The 17,067-nt window shown below is 38.2% G+C and overlaps 1 protein-coding gene across 1 annotated transcript in view; it reads right to left on the reverse strand.

Moving 5' to 3' along the window:
* The window catches only part of THSD4 (thrombospondin type 1 domain containing 4), a 332,056-nt gene that overhangs the window by 22,545 nt on the left and 292,444 nt on the right, over positions 1-17,067 (reverse strand). Inside the window, exons 9-11 of the mRNA XM_076348305.1 lie at positions 10,548-10,723; positions 6,476-6,572; positions 5,308-5,550 (exon numbers count right to left, since the gene is read on the reverse strand). Of these exons, the coding sequence (XP_076204420.1) occupies positions 5,308-5,550; positions 6,476-6,572; positions 10,548-10,723 (516 nt within the window). The remainder of the gene's footprint in view (positions 1-5,307; positions 5,551-6,475; positions 6,573-10,547; positions 10,724-17,067) is intronic.

Raw genomic sequence — 17,067 nt, forward strand, 5'->3', positions numbered from 1 at the left:
CGCAGTCATTCTGTTGTGCTTCTGGAAAGAGACTGAGCCTCCTTACTTTAGAGTTACATGGTGAGTAAACACATGAGAGTATTATTCACTTTACCTAGTTTTTTAAAAGATTCATAAGATAAAGCTTACAGGTTAAACATTACTGTAGACGACAAACTACAAATTACTACTTTCCATATTTAATGCTCGGTCTTTAAATAATTTTCATGAGCTCTACTATTACTATTGCAAATTGACTACCAAAATGATGACAAAGAGCAAGGTGCTAACATGCCTACTTGTATTTGGTAAGTGAAAAGTTGGAGTACATTAACAAGTTTCCTGACACAGGTGATCGAGGACCCAACCAGGAAAGGTGCTCTGCTAGACCTGAGACATAAAAACAAGGAAGAAAAAGTCAGGGGTGTGAACATCAGGGGCAGCTTTGGCTGCAGTGACCATGAAATGGTAGAGTTCAGGATTCTAAAAGGAGGGAGCAGGGCAAAAAGCAGGACAACCACCCTGAATTTCAGAAGAGCAGACTCAAACTTCTTCAGAGATCTGCTTTGAAGAATCCCATGGGATAAAGCCCTAGAGAGAAGGCCCAGGAGAGTTGGTTGATATTCAAAGACCACCTCCTCCAAGCTCAAGAAAGGTCCGTCTCAACAAGTAGGAAATCAAGCAAAGGTGGCAGGAGGCCTGCATGGATAAGCAAGGAGCTCCTAACTAAACTTAGACATAAAAAGGAAGTACAAGAGGTGTAAGCAGGGGCAGGTGATCCCGGAGAAGTACAGAGATGCTGTCTGATTGTGCAGGGATGGGGTTAGGAAAGGCAAGGCCCACCTGGAGTTGAATCTGGCAAGGGATGTGAAAGGCAACTCTACAAGTACATAAACAGCAAAAGGAAGACTAGGAAAAATCTTCTTTTTAGTTCTTTTTAGAAAGTAGTACGAAAGTCTGCTGATTCTCTCTCTGCCATGTTTATACCATGTAAAGCGGCAGCAACCCCTCCTCTCACTCTGGTACAGCAATGGCACAGGACACCTCCATGGTAATAAGGAGCCATTTGGTTACCAGAGAAACAGGGCTCAGCCAAAGAGAAGTGGTCAAGGTACAACCCACAACTGCCAGTTCAGCCACTTGAAGCTAGACCCACTGACTTAAAAATTGGGTGATTTTAGCTGTTTTAGGCTATCCTACAACAAGTAACTCCAAATAACTAATTATTTATTGGTATCGAAGCCTTATTAGTGCAGATATTCAGATTATGCAGAGAAAGAAACCATGAACAGGAAAATTAACTCCTGAACTGAAAGAGAAACATTTTGCTTAGGTTAGACCTAACTTTGTTCCACAGAATGAAATAAGCACAAGTGGAATGCTATTCAACCAGACAAGCAGATACACAGTTTACACTTCTTCCCACAAACTTTTCCTGGAATGCTTTCCTTCTCAGATTTCATGTTTGTCATTTTGCCTTTGAAATGCATGGATGATGTGTGATCGTTCTGAATAAGGCTGTATTTTTAAAGTAAAACTATACTGACTGACCTTGGCATTAACAATATACTTCAGAATTTGGGGAAATATAGTGTACAACCTGAAGACAGAGTCATAAATGCCTAATTCTCAGTGTTTGCAATCAGAAATAGAATGAGATAAAAACAAAATTCAGGTGGTTTAAGCAAGCACTTTTTCAACAGAACTCATATTGTTCACACTCACACTGCTCTTGCCTGAAACACCCACGTTTATCTAGGAAAGCTACCACTTTATCTCAGGAATGCACCCTATACAACAGTGTCTCTAAACCAAACATCAGAAAGATTACAGAAAAGCGGGTTTTTTCCATGTTACTGGCAAGACAGGATGAAGCAGGGCACAAGTTATCAGTACAATAGCTTCATCTTTCCGCAAAATAGACTTCTCTTTTTCTTAGACCAAAATATATGTCTGCACATTTACAAAAAACAAACTGCCATGCCTCTGAGTCAAAGGCAAAAAGAAGTCCCATCTTGCCTAGAAGACCTAGGCAATTTGTACAGAAAACTCAGCTGCATCTTTGTTGGTATTTGTGTCTAAAAACAGTGTAGAAAAGGGCTAGGTTGTAACAGTTCAAGCTTACATACCTCCCTCAAATGTGGCTTTACTAAAGCCTGCACTGTCAGTGACACTGATTCATAAGATTATTGACGCTACAAGTCTTAGGCCACTGGATTGAAGACCAGTTTTCTCCAGCTTTCCATTTCTAATTATCCACTTGAACTTGCAGTCTTTGTCTAAGATCTGTGGTTAATTAGCTCCACATTTTTTACCTCCTGGAACTCAAAACCTCTATAGATTTAATGGTAACTGCTAAATAATTTTTTAAATCCTATTATCGTATTTTGAAATTAACAATTCAAACATCTCATCCTGGGTTTACTGAAATAAATTTCTTTTGTCATCAACCAACAGGTAACTTATACTTGTGATCAAGAAACAGAAAGAAAGGAGAGCAATACATTCAGCCACGTATTAAAAAACATATTGCACCAGAGATCTGTAGTAGTCCTAAATTATGCCTTTATGACTTCAAATAAAATAAGGGTGGCCATAGTTGATGGTAACTGTTGGCTGGCACACTTCAATTTCAAGATAGAAAATTTAAAATTACAATTCCCACTAAAGTTGTATTTGTTCAAGAATTTAATTCTATCAAAGGTAAGGCTTTGTATCTCTCCAGCTAACTTACACTAATACTTCAGAAAAAGCTATTTTCTGAAATTTAAGGAAAAAATCAGCCGTTTGCACTCTTTAACCTCCTTTGTAATTCTTCTTTAAAAAAGTAACCAACATGCTGCCATGACTGATAACAAATTACACATCCCAAGTCATTTCCAAGGTGTGGATAACAGTTTTAAGGCAGAGGCTGTGCTCAGAGAAGATGAAGTGAGGTACTCCTCCTGTGAGATCTTTCAAACAAAATTTGGAGGAAGTTCCTATGGCTCCAGGACTGGAGGAACTCGCAGTACACCAGCCCTCTTCTCTCCGGACAACAGAGAGGGATGATGTGCTACTTCACTTCCCTGACAGGATGCGGTAGCAGTTTCCACACTGTCCAAATTCTAGCAGATCTATTTGCTCAATCATCTTAAATGGAAATCTGGGACAAGAGTTGGTGGCAGTTCTCATGGGAAGCATTTTCACTTTTAAAAAAAATTATAATAGTCTTTTTTTTCCAAACCAAAGTTTTACTGAAAAGTGCTTTGAAATCTCACAGCTTTTCATCAAAACTGTTAATTTATCCTCCCTTTTTCCTTAGGTAGCACAAAAATAATTTTTCTTTCTTTCTTCTTCCAACTTAAAATTTCCTAGCTTTATTTAGCTTTGACAGGTTCATTCTGAAAAAAAAAACCAACAAACTTAAAGACCATGTATCATCTACATTTCTGCATGAACAAATAAAGTAGCAGAAAAAAGGAAAACATGGAAAAAAGAAAAAAGAAGAAAGTGTCCTATATTGAATCATACAAAATGAAAACAAAGCCTTAAATAGTACAAGATTTCTTCCTGATTTTTTCACTCCATTTTTTATCAGCCTATATAACCTAGTTTGACTTGAAATGCCTTCGGGGCATCAGAGATTCACACAGGCTTCTCACACCAAGATCACAAGGAATGTTCGTACAGTCTCCACAGTGTCAGGATCCTGCTCTCGAGGTCCAGTTTCTTTTGAATTTAACTTGATCAGAACACGCACACATTCTCCAAATAATGGGAAAAGAGATACTCATTTTTGACAGTTCTGTTGCTAAATTTCATGGAGTAAATTTAAGCTGCATAGGAGGCTGAAAGATATCCTTTGAATTCTGTTTTCCTACAATTTTGCTATCATTTTGACTCAGATTTCATTAATACCACTGCCAATAGCTACCAGATCTCTGAAGAAATGGCAAGAACTATGTTCAACTGTCCATAAGGTCCATAGGAAATACAACCAAGACTTCTATGATGTAAAGGAAGAATACATTTACCCTGATGTGTTCCTGCAACTGCATCACAAATTACCTGATTTAGATACTAAAATTCACCACATATAGGATAAATCAGACACTCAGCAGGTGACATTCACTGATTGCTTCTAAACAATAATCAGGTGCAATTAAAGGATTCTGCCCATATGACTTGTATTAAAGACACATAATGTATTTAAATGCCAACCAAAATAATTCTGGTTTACACTCCCTCCTTTTCTCCACAAAAAGGCTGACTTCAAAAAGTCTTTTGACTTTTACAGGCTGTATTTTAGCTCTAACACTTCTGCAGTAATTTCTCCAAGGAAAAAAGTTTTCTCGATATACTGGGAAGCAATTTTGACTGGTATCAATATTGCTGGATTTTTTAACTCTATCTGTAGCTATAACATGGACACTCATCTGGTTTTGGACCAAATTCGCAAAGTCTCCTCTCACACTAATTAGGAAGTAAATGTTCTCAGTGTAAATGAACTGGTGACAGTCAGCTGAGTTTCCTCACTGGTACGTCTTTATTTCAAAGCTCTGCGATTTTTTAGGTATAGTGATGGGTGGCTATGTATAGTACAAAATATGTCACTTTCACTATCACAAAAACTTATTCTTCCAAATAATTGCTTGTGCTACGCATTATTGAAGCTGTAGTCACTATGAATGTCTTATGGCAAAGATTAATCTGGCAAGCTCAAAGTAGCGTATCCATCACATCCCAAAAGCTCACTCATTACCAGTCCCTTTCCATCCCTCTTCCTTCCCACTTCTCCCCTGTGAAAACCTCAGTTTTCTGAAGTCACATTATTGCTGTTCCAGCAACATCCAATGATGCAAAGATATAACTGATGGAATCCCTGTGAAACCTTCCCATAAAGATCAGAAAACTGTTGACAAAGATACAAAAAGCACTGAGGGTGTATCTGACAAAGCTGGAGAGGCCAAATGGAAGGATAAAGAATGCCAAAGAATGTTGAGGAAAGCAGCTGTGTATCAAGGGTGTGAGAGAGAGCAGCTTGCCATAAAATCCGGAAATATTTCCTTTCAGAGGCAAATGCCATATATTCCCTTTTAATTTACATACTTTGTATTTCACATTTTTAATTTTGTTGTTTCTACTGATTTAAATATAAGCACACATAATAGTACTGACGTGTCTTTTTCTTGTAGGATAACAGAAAACACCAGGTCCAGCAATGCTTTGTGCATACAAGAGCTGCTGAACAGTCACACTGTTTCTTCCCTCCATGCTTCTCCTCTCCCACACTGGAACCCTCCCGTGTGTCATCTATTTTCTGTGCATGGTGTATGAAGCACTTACCTTTCCCACATGTAGTAGTGCACTCAGTTTTTCCAATCTGCTTCCAGTTGTGTTCTCGGTTTTGTCTTGGTGGTTGCACAGCAGGCACCTGGTTTTCTGGCTGATGAGAAGGAAATCTTCCTGGCTGAATAACTGGAAAAGTTCCAGCTGGCTGTCCAGGGAGAGTGTCTGTCTCCCTATGCAAATCCTCATCCTCATGATTTGTACTTTCTGGCATTCCTAACTGACCATTCAAGGGCTCCCCTGATGATGGACAATAACAAAAAAGTAAAATAATGAGCCTCACTTGCAAATATCAGTCTATGTTTCCATCCACTAATAATCACAACTGGAGCATCATAAAACTTGAAAGCAGCTTTAATCTGTTATGCAGAGACCTCCTAATAGTGTGCTGCAATGACTGTTTTGTTTTAAACTAAGATAACCAAGTCGCAGCCAGCAAATACATTAAAAACTGAAGAGTCTCCAAACACACTGTAGAGTTAATGCACCCAGTGTCAAAATTTCCCAAAGCTTTTTTTTTTTTTTGTACCATGCTCTGTATTCTGTGCCTCCCCATGTCACAGCACAGCTGCTCCTCGTTGCGAACAGACTGCAAACACACTTAGAAATTTGTCAAGGCAAGTCAGGAACACTAAAAGTAGGACCAAACTCGCTTGCAAATTTTCTACTGTCCTTCAGAACTTCATACCAGTACACACAGCACATATCCGCAGCTCAGTCAGGAGCACGAGCTGTCCAGATTCTAGCTTGGGAAGGCAACAGTTTTGTGTTTGATCCTCTCCAGTTGGGAGAGAAAACAGAAACAGTGAAGGGTTGTTTTAAATTATCTCAAACTCTGAAGAGAAAAATCGTGTTCTATTTCATTTCTGAGACATGGTTACAACACTCCAGCTCATGCAAAGCCATGGTTAACATTTTAACAAAATTGTTACTGAAAGTAGAAATATGTGACCAGATATCCTGCTACAGTATAAATAATCCCTGTCAGTATTAATTCACTGAAGTTACCAAATCTATGCAGACTTCTCTTTCAACATGTAGGGTGGAATTCTGGGCTTCTCCCACGTCAATGGCAGCATTTACACTGAATTTAATGGTATGAATTTCTCCATTAGCTTATTGGGTAACAAAATGCGTTTAATAATAGGAAATCGTGGCATTTTACCTGGCCTCCTGTGGGCAAGCAGCTGAGGACTAATGACATTGTCTCCTGGAATGATATACTCATAATGTATACCTGGGTTAGGCTGCTGATGTATCATCTAAAAAGAAAAACAGCCATATATTCAGTTCTTCCACTTGTTTTATTACTAATACTTAAATATGTACTTGAACTGATCAACTACGTAACATTATTTACCATCAGTCAGGATAGAAACAATGGCTAATGACTATCTCCAAAACATGCAAAAAAAGATATTTGTTTCTGGGAAAAATAAGAAAATACAGGTTACTATGTTTGCAAAGCGAGCTAGCTTGTGATGACAGAGAAACTGTTCCTCTAAATTTTCTTTGACAAATTTAAAACTGACATGCTCGGGGCCGAGGTGTGGCTGTGGGCTGCACCAGCCACGGCCTCGCCTCTCGCCAGCGTGGGCAGCAGAGGCTCACACCAGGCCTCAGCAGCATAAGAGACGGTCCTAAGGTCACCAAAACATTCTCAGGTAGAAGGAGCTTGACAGATGCCTGAGGAAACATGAGAACAAAAGAAACAAAGCAGAGAAAAGTAAATACCACAGACCTCAATCTACAAATCTAGCCAACTGCCTTTTTTAAGGTTTATTGGTTGTACCTGAACGGACCATGTGCAGACAGCACATATGTGTTATTCCGCATGTACCATCTCACAAATCAAACTGTTCTTTTTGTCACCGTGCAGCTACCTCTAAACCACTCAATGGAGACTCAGCAATCAACTAGCTAAAATTACTAACATTATGCCACTCTCACCATAAGCATTGCTGAATAAAGATCAAGTGAACGGATTACAAAGGCCCACATACTTGCTACAGCAGCTGAAGAGCGCCCATGCAACCCCCCTGCATCCTTCCACATTAATTTTCAACTGAATGAAGATGTAATGTAAGTGCAGACAGACTCCCACTGCTTTACAGCTAGCCACAACTCTATCAAAGTGTTCTTTATGAAACACAGGCAGGAACCATAAGGTGTTCTCCTTCATATGTGAAAATGAAGCCGAGTGGTTTCAGAACACTGCTGCATAAGCCCACGTGAGCTGACACGAGCACTCCTCTGAAAGTCAGTGCCACTTCTTGTGCTCTTCTTTAAGCAGTTAGGCATAATAAGACCTGAGCAAGATACGACTTTATGAAAGCTTTTTAAAACTGTTAGCAGCACACTCCATACCCAACTGGCTTGTATTACGTTGCTGCTGCTGAGAGCCTGAGCATACTCACACTAGAAATGCAGGGATGCCATCAGCTGCTAATTTCACTAGTTTAGCTTTGATTACTTCAGTACTGCTTCTACTGACACTGCTGCTTTAAAAGTCCTGAACTCTTTGTGGGGATTGGTCTGATAGAAGCCTCAGATTACACTTTAACTTAAAGTACCTTTTTTTTGAAAACCAAACCAAACCAAACAAACACCGGAGCTTGCACTAGCTCTTTGGTTCTGACAAACCACAGGCCGAAAAAAAAAACCTCACGCTATGCCAATGGCTTTATGACTCAGCAGAGCACACTTACGCTTCAAGGTTTCACTAAATTCGTCACATCAATTAACACCAACTAGGGATTCAGACCTTTGTTTTTCCTTGCGTCAAAATCACTTTTTCCTTGCCAAATATAATAGCTGTTTCTCTAAACTCTGTCCCTCAGAGATCATTCACTTTTCTGAACCATCTAACAATACATTGCCTGTAATATTTTTTGTAAGGGTTGGTCCTTCCCATGTCACTTTGTTATCCAAAAAAAAAACCCTCTTTGTGTTTGGTCCTGAGAGAACTGAGCACTGTGAAGCTGACTTCAGCAGAAGAGTACCTTCCCACCTTCCAGAACCAGGTCCCTGTTCTTAAGATGGTTCCAGGAACAGCTTTCCAATGGTTCCCATGGTTTTTCCATCACATTTCTCAAAAGAACTGACAGGCACATGTTATAAAGAGCTTAAGTGATCAAGTCCCTATGAATATATTGTCACAGATTTCCTGCAGTAAAATGCCTGGAATTATACAATAGTTTTGCTTTGAGTTAGTGGACCTAAGTCTGTGTAGCAATGTATGCTTCACACTTGGACGAAACTTGCATCTCTTTTTATCTAGCTAATTATAGCCTGTTGTAACTTAGAGAGCTTTTTCCTCTACATTTTTAGAGTGGAAGGAAGACAGCATGATCTCAGGGAAAAGGGAACAGAAAGCCATTTGGAGTTCCCATCTGCAAATCTCTTAATTTTTCTACATAGAGCATGAAGATCGTGAGTATGGATGAAAAAAAGAGTGGTTAAACATTGGAACAGGCTGCCCAGGGAAGTGGTTGAGTCCCCATCCGTGGAGGTATTTAAAAGACGAGTAGATGAGGCGCTTAGGGACATGGTTTAGTGGGTGGTGGTGTTGGGTCGACGGTTGGACTCGATGATCTTGGAGGTCTTTTCCAACCTCAATGATTCTATGATTCTATGAAAAGAGAATTACATGGTTCAGGAACTGCAAGACAAAGTCTGACAAAAGGCATCTGTATTTGCGCGGCTACAAATTTCAAACCTGTAAGACAGGCTGTGTCATACTGATGATTGATTTTCTTTCATCTAGCACTATCCATTTTTATCTTCCCACACTATATTGAAAAAGACACTAAACTATCAGCTTATAAAGAATTGTAGTATTCCTCATATCTACAAGAAACATCTCAGATAAGACTCCAGTCAAATTAGATGTGGCAATCCATAGTAGCAGCCATAGAGCAAAACTGATAAAGCTATGCCCATCATGCCAACTTTCTTATATTCATTGCAAAAGCAAAAAAAGAAGAGGCTAAACCTAAACTAAAATTAAAATATGATAAATTTAAGCTTAAGGGGTTTTTATGGTATTACTTTGGAAATATCTGTAATCCATTTCCTGATCCTTTTCTCTCTGGGTCATTACCTATTAGGCATCAATCAGCTGACAATAAAAACTTAAGGCCAGACTTCAGCTCACAGCATCCTGTGACAATGACACATATATTTTAAAAACACGGAGTCTGCATTACAGAATCTAGGAGCCCAACCATTTAATCTTCCAGGCTTTTGCCAGTCTTACATTGCAATCAATTAGAAATTTTCCAAAAAAGTACTAAAGTTTGCATAATTATTACATTGCTTTATTAAGACACCATATAGCAGATGGGGAATAACTTTGCCAACATCTAACTTTTCCCAGCTGAGAAAGCAAGGTAGTTACTATTTGTTTTTCTATGAAACAACCCAGCACACTCACTTTTCCACCCCATATTGCACTTAAGGGCAAAAAGCCATAGCTGGATGAAACAACCGTATCACCAGTTAATCTAGTTTTTTCAATTAATGGATTTTATCATGTGAAAGTGTATAATCTCAGAACACACCATTTATCTTTGCATAAGTTGTAATCAATTCCAGTTATATTTGTTATTTCAATATGATGCAGTAAAAGTCCCATCTGAAGTAAACAGCTTTTTCAATGATTCCCCCCCCTTAGCCACAATTTGTCTTCTCTCTTCCTTTCTCAAATGGCTATTATCTATGGTCTCCGAGCACAGCTTTGTATGAAAGCTGCTCTGCTTCAAATCCCACATTCTATAGTTTTTTGTACTTATGTTTCTTTTAAAGAAAATTGAGATGGTACCACTCTGTGAGAGGCCTTGTCTGATTTAGGTATTTGCTTCAGTTCACTGTAAAATTAAGCTACACCAAATTTGCTTGAGTAGGAAAGTATCCGGAGAAAATCCAGTTCACAAAAAACCCCCCCACCCAGACATTTGTATGCTTTATCTCTGTTTTACTGAACAAGTAAAATTGTTTTACTGGATCACTAAAGTGTGAGAAAAAAAGGTTTCATCGTTATTTAGACTTTCTATGATCTGGAGCAAGATGGGAGCAACAGCAAACAATAGTAAAATATAAAAAATAATGTTTCAAAATTAAAGGAACAAAATAGTAACAAAGTATTGGTACTGAATGGAATTTTAGTGTTGCATGTTAACAATGAACTGAACAATTTTTTTTCATCAGGAAGATTAATCTAAATACAAGAAACTTACATAGACATCAAGGACTTCATTTGTTGGACCATCAGCTAAAAATGACTCTCCTGCAGTGCTGGAGATTTCATTTGGGCGTTTATAAGTGAACATTGTCCCACCACCTTCATATCTCCCAGGTCGATCAATTGCCCAATTTCCATTGATGATGGACCGTCCTGATCGACTCCGCAACGCTGTAGAGGATGGGGACAGAAACACAAGGACTTTGGTCAGAGGAAATCATCTTCACATACTGGTGCCCAATCAAATCCCCAAAGGTGCATTACACTGTTAGGTGTTCTCTGATGCCAGAGGACAAAGCTGTGTGGGTGTTGAAAAGAACAGTTATATTAGTATTTGTGCAAAAAAAAAAAAAAACCAAACAAACTTAGAAAACTTTGTCCAAACACTTGGTATGTTTATGCTGCAAGAAAAGAAAGAAAAATCAAAGATAGCTTGGAAACCTTTTTCAACAGTTTCTCATAGGTTGTCACGTGACTCTCAGCCAGCCAGCGGCATACACTGAACAGACATGGATGCTGAGGAAGTGGTTTTCCTCCACTTCCTTCCGATTGAATTGACTATTTTGTGATTTACATAGAACAAAACACAGAAGCAGATACAGAAAATCTGTACATTATACAATGCAGAAGCACCAAAAAATTTAGGAACACATGAGTATCCTGGGTTGCCAAATATTCCAGTTATTCTTCATGAAGCCATTTGGCTACTCCCTCCATTTCCTTTTCAGAACACGATTTTTTTGCCAGAACATCTGCAGAGCCCTGATCTGCAGCACTGTTTGGAATGATGAGCTCTCTGAAGATGCCAGTAGGATCTCTTGCCTCAGGAAAAGTGACTTCGCAAATCAGATACTAGCCAGGGAAGGATAAAATATGGATTCAATATCCAGTTGTGCAGTGCATTCCCTTTGTCATCATGGGCAAGTCACTGATTTCTAGGTGCCTCTGTTCCTTCTTGTTCCTACTTCCTTTATCTGTCCATGTGATAATGTTAAGTCCTTAAGGTCAGAAACTCCTGCCACATACATGTGCATAATTTTATGCAATATGAGTTATATATTTTAAAATATAGTAATATCTTCAGGCTGAAACCACATCAGACATTGTTTAAGTACACAGGAAAGACATGACCCTTTCTTTAAAGGCTTTACTCAAAGATTTTCAATTTTATTACAAAAGAATTTGCTTTTAAATACACACTTTAAAACAGACAACAGAATCTACTAATATCCTTGGCTGTATGTCGTGGTTTAACCCGTCCAGCAACTAAGCCCCACACAGCCCCTCGCTCACTCCCCCTGGTGGGATGGGGGAGAGAATCGGAAGAGTAAAAGAAAACTCATGGGTTGAGACAAAGACAGTTTAATAGGTAAAGCAAAAGCCGCGCGCACAAGCAAAGCAAAACAAGGAATTCGTTCACCACTTCCCCTCGGCAGGCAGGTGTTCAGCCATCTCCAGGAAAGCAGGGCTCCATCATGCGTAACGGTGACTTGGGAAGACAAACGCCATCACTCCCAACATCCCCCCCTTCCTCCTTCTTCCCCCAACTTTATAAGCTGAGCATGACGTCATATGATGTGGAATCTCCCTTTGGTCAGTTGGGGTCAGCTGTCCCAGCCGTGTCCCCTCCCAACTTCTTGTGCCCCCCCAGCCTGCTCGCTGGTGGGGTGGGGTGAGAAGCAGAAGAGGCCTTGACTCTGTGTAAGCACTGCTTAAGTAGGTACTTGGCAGTACCTAAAACATCCCTGTGTTACCAAGGCTGTTTCGAGCACAAATCCAAAACATAGCCCCATACTAGCTACTGTGAAGAAAATTAACTCTGTCTCAGCCAAAACCAGCACATTCTATATTGCCAAGCAATTCACTTTTTAATGCAAATTCAAGGTACGAGTTTGAACTTACAAAAATTTAGGGTTGAGGACCCAGTTATTCCAGAGACTGTTTCTTCTTTGTCCTGTCACAACTGCGATACTCAGTTAAAATGCTCTCAGCATTATACACAACTATTTATGCTGCTGGGAAAAACTTAAAAAGCCTACATGCATGGCCTAAATGATAGGAAATTAAATTTATGCCATTAATTCCAAAATAATTCACATCAGAGAAGAAACTTAAATTGTTCTTACATATTCCAGGCATCTGAATTAACTGAATTAATCAATAGAAGCAGTCTTTCTGCTTTTGCTGCAGGTCTCTTGGTGAAGAACATCAGTGTGACTGTGTGGTGAGAAATGGTCACAAAATGTCATGTAAAGGCACATTTTGTTAAGATAAAAAAAGACAGCAATAGAGAACCACACTGCAAATATCATTGTTCTTTTATGTAAGTTAAGATTTTAAGTGCAATACTATTGCCACATTTCAGATACCCTGTCAAACACTTCACTACTCTTGAGTACCCCCTTGTTGAAAGAAAACCTCCTGTATTGAGAAAATTCCAGTTACAGATAAAGATGCAGACAAATATAGACATATGGATTAAAAATCAATTATTGCAATTCGAAACAAAAAAAAAAAAGGAAACTAATGAAAAAAAGGTTTGTAAATTCAAAAAGAATACTTTTCACACGATGTGTGTCTATAGGCTTATCAGCTCCAATCCAACAAGAAGCTGTTGAGGGGAACACTTTAATAAGATTCAAGAAGGGATTGGACTGGTACATATTTATTTTTTAAATTAATAAAAGTAAATAGCTGCAAGGAACATCCTGAAATTGAAGGTTTGAACTTCATAATATCCTATGTATATTAGACTAAGACCTATAACTTGAGCAGATTGTTTTATACTTGCCAACTGCATATTCTTACAGTATCTTATGAAACACCTTACTGTTGGTCACTACAAAATACAGGGAACTGGACAGATCACTACCTTGATCCACAGAGCAAGTGCTGTAATCCTACTAGAAGACTGAGCTGATATCCAGGCTTAAAGACAATCCAGCATAGAAGAACTCAGAACAGAACATAGTGGGTGAAGGGATACTGACACTGTCAGTGTCCTTGCCTTGTGAAGTTGCAAGATCAAAGTCTTTTTCCCCTATGGGAGTGGTTGCTGCTGACTAACCAACTATTTTTAATTTACTTAATATTGATGAAATTGTTTATAGAAGACGACTTCATTGTGGTTTTTGATAACTTTTGTAAATTGTGCTTAGATACCATCATGTAATTATGTCTCTTGTAAGTCCTTACCATTGTTATTCATTAATGAAAAAGCAATAGTTCATTAGCCAAAGTGGCTGACTTTATCAGTCTTCAAGCATCAACCAACGAGAATTTTCAGTTATGTTTGTGATTTGAAGTCAGCTTGCATTAGTTTGCCTTATAATACATGCAGAAACAGAGGTATGCAATACTAATATATTATCTAGCTACTAATAATAGATTTGAATTGCAGTTGTATGGGCTTTATTAATTGTCCCTGCACCAAACTGACACAGTCACACCTCTAAAGAGGCTAAGGACTCAGCAACCTACTTTTTCAAAGCGGGGTAACAAATGATATGAGAACACGTGTGCAATCTGTAAATTTAAAATATAAATTAGTCTAGTCTTTATTATTAGTGTCCCAGTTTGTGCAAGAAAAAATTTTAATAGGATCGAATCTGTTTTTCATTAAAAGGAAAATAAGGTAGTAACTGAACAGAATGGGTATAAAAGTAGATAAATTAATTTAAAAGAATTTATATTATTGCATTCCCGTCTTTCTACACTGTAAAGAAAAAAAATTTTTTTTTTCATCGCTCTGGACAAAATGTAAGATGTAGGAAGGTTTAGGATTAAAGCAGTTGGCTACCACCAGTTCTGAACCTATGAGAAAGAAGTCCATATTGTTGACAGTCTTTACTTTCAGGGAGATACATAGGACTGCCCCTGGACCACTTGTCCCTGTAAAGAGCCTTGATGGGTGAAGTTTCAGACTCTTACTTCTCCCTATGCAAAATACTTGGTGGATTTGAGTGGCTAGACAGAGCTGCACCTACATAAACTCAGAAGGAATGAGTCACGGTGGAGAACTTCCCGCCTTTTTGGACTTCTGAAGGAAAGCAAAGTTAGTCTGTATCATTCCCAAAAGAGCACTAAAATAGCTGGCAGAATCAAGAACCTGGTACATTTGGCTTGCAAATGAAATAAAAAAATTAAATTACATTAATGGCTCTGGATCAGACCCTGTAAAAATGTATTCACACATTTTGAAATTTTTTTTTACTCAATACTACATGTTCATTTTCCCAAGAGCTATCATACATCCACTTGCTTCTCAGGTCTCATTTTCTGACACATTAACAAAACAGTCTCTATACCATGAACATTAGTTGAAAAGTATTTTATACAACATCAGCCATGAAAATGGCATCATCATTACTCATATAGCACTGGGAGGAAAAATTACGGCTCACATACTATTGCATACAGGTTAAATATGAAATCCATTCACACTATTTACATGCTATTTACACTTGTTACATTTTAATTCAAACAACTGTGGAGCAAATGCTTCTGCAAAACTTACTGGACACTGGTTTTACATTGTTTTTTAATATGGAACACTTCCTTAACTTTATGATCTGAGTATTTTTTTCTTATATTGCTGCTAAACAAATAAAATGAACTATCAAGAGCTCAGAAAAAAGAAAGAGAGCTGGCTAAGATTAAATTGTTGTTAATAATGAAGCTGTAAAAGATGGCTGTCTGAGAAACTGAGAGTCCGTTAAATTTTCATTTCAAATCCATCATATGACAGGTCTGAAAGAGGCCTCTCCATAAAAAGGGAAAATGTGCCTCTTTTATGTTTTGATCACTGCAGCTACCACCTCAACTCTGCCCCCGAAGAATTTTTATGGTGCCAATCTTTTTAGCCGAAGCATGAAAGGTTATGAAAAGCTTTACCGTAATTCTTCATGAGGAATTCCTTGTGCAGTCTGTAGCTGATTTCATCTCTTTCATCCTGGGATCAGCTTCTTAACCAAAACAGTGTTGTTTACAGTGGCCTTCAGTAATGTTTTGCACTAGAGATATGTAATATTTCAGGATACAAACTCTGATCAACACTTCTGCTTGGGCTACAATTCTATGGCAAAATCTCAATAGGCCATTCATTAAGACTTGTATTTCAAGTATCTGAAGACTATTAATTTATTTTCTACAGTTCACCTTACAGCTCTCCTTTTAAAGATGTTTTGTAGCTCCTGTCTTCCTGTTTAACAATTCTATACAGCCTCCCCTACAACTCGGACAAAAAAATAGCAAAAGATAATTTAAATCAAAGGTAGCTGATGCAGCGGTGCAACGGAGTGAAGTTCTGTAAACAATGAACTTGCATCCACTTTCAAGGTCAGTATTTCCAGTTAGAAGTTATGTTTGATGGTTTATAAGTAGCTTTTGTAATCCTAATTTAAACTACCTCACTGCAATCAGAAAATTAAAAAATCAATGCCTCCACTACTTTAAAGATAATTCCATTACTATAGTTCCCTTTCATTTCTTTTTTCAATCTTGCCAACTTTCTCGATTCTAGCTCACAACATGCTCCAGCTCCTGAACTTCAGCGACTACTTCATGCTCTCAGGTGAATTTAAGAAAAAACCAAAACCTACAAAAAAGTTTGTAACACTCAGAACTAGAAAAATATATGAAGATGTGAACTTAGTATATGTCAAAGCTAGGCTACAAGTAAAAAGACCCCAGTATTATTATTATTGTGAAAAACGTCATCCAGCCTGTATCAAAACTTTCTACAAAAGTTTTAAATATGTAACATTAAATTAAGAATCTTACACAGGAAAAATGCACTGCTCCTTACCATTTAGTAACCCAGTTGTTCTGGCATAAATCAGTCACTCTTCTTTCTCCTTTCCCTTCAGCTATAGCAAATTTAACAGCTAAGGTAAATTTTGGTGTTCCAGTTTTTAAAAGTTTCACTCAACTTTTTCAAATAGGCGATTTCCTCGTTAGAACTACCACATCTCTTTTACAGTATTACCACCAAAAAAAACCCAACCCACCTTTAAAAAAATCAGAGCGTGGATACAATTCAAGTAAAACCATTTGCTCTTCTGCTCAAAACTCTCCTGCCCTAGATTAAGTGCCTAGTGCTGCTCAAGCAGATGGAGAGGAACTTGAAAAAAGTTGGTAACATTGCATATCTCCTAAAGACAGTTTTCAAAAATGTGCTCTCATTCCCATGACAGCAGCAAATACACATTATTATTAGATATAAGGTAACTGCCTGATTAATTTCTGTTCCTCTGTAATCTCCCTGTTTCCAGAATTATTGTCTGATCTTTAATGACTCAGGCTCCCACTTGGTTAAAACTGACCAGAAAGTCCTCCCAGCCCTTCCCAACTCTGAAAACAGAGTAAATAGCTGGAATTTGGCCATCTTAAGATGATTCGCCTGCAATATAATAAATATTAACCTGAACAATAAAATAACTCACTCTCTGTCATGAACTGTATAGGTGAAAATAACTGCCCTGATGAAAGGAAAATGTCATGAGTCAGTCACAGTG

Source organism: Aptenodytes patagonicus, chromosome 10 (assembly GCF_965638725.1).
Source record: "Aptenodytes patagonicus chromosome 10, bAptPat1.pri.cur, whole genome shotgun sequence".
NCBI lineage: Eukaryota > Metazoa > Chordata > Aves > Sphenisciformes > Spheniscidae > Aptenodytes > Aptenodytes patagonicus.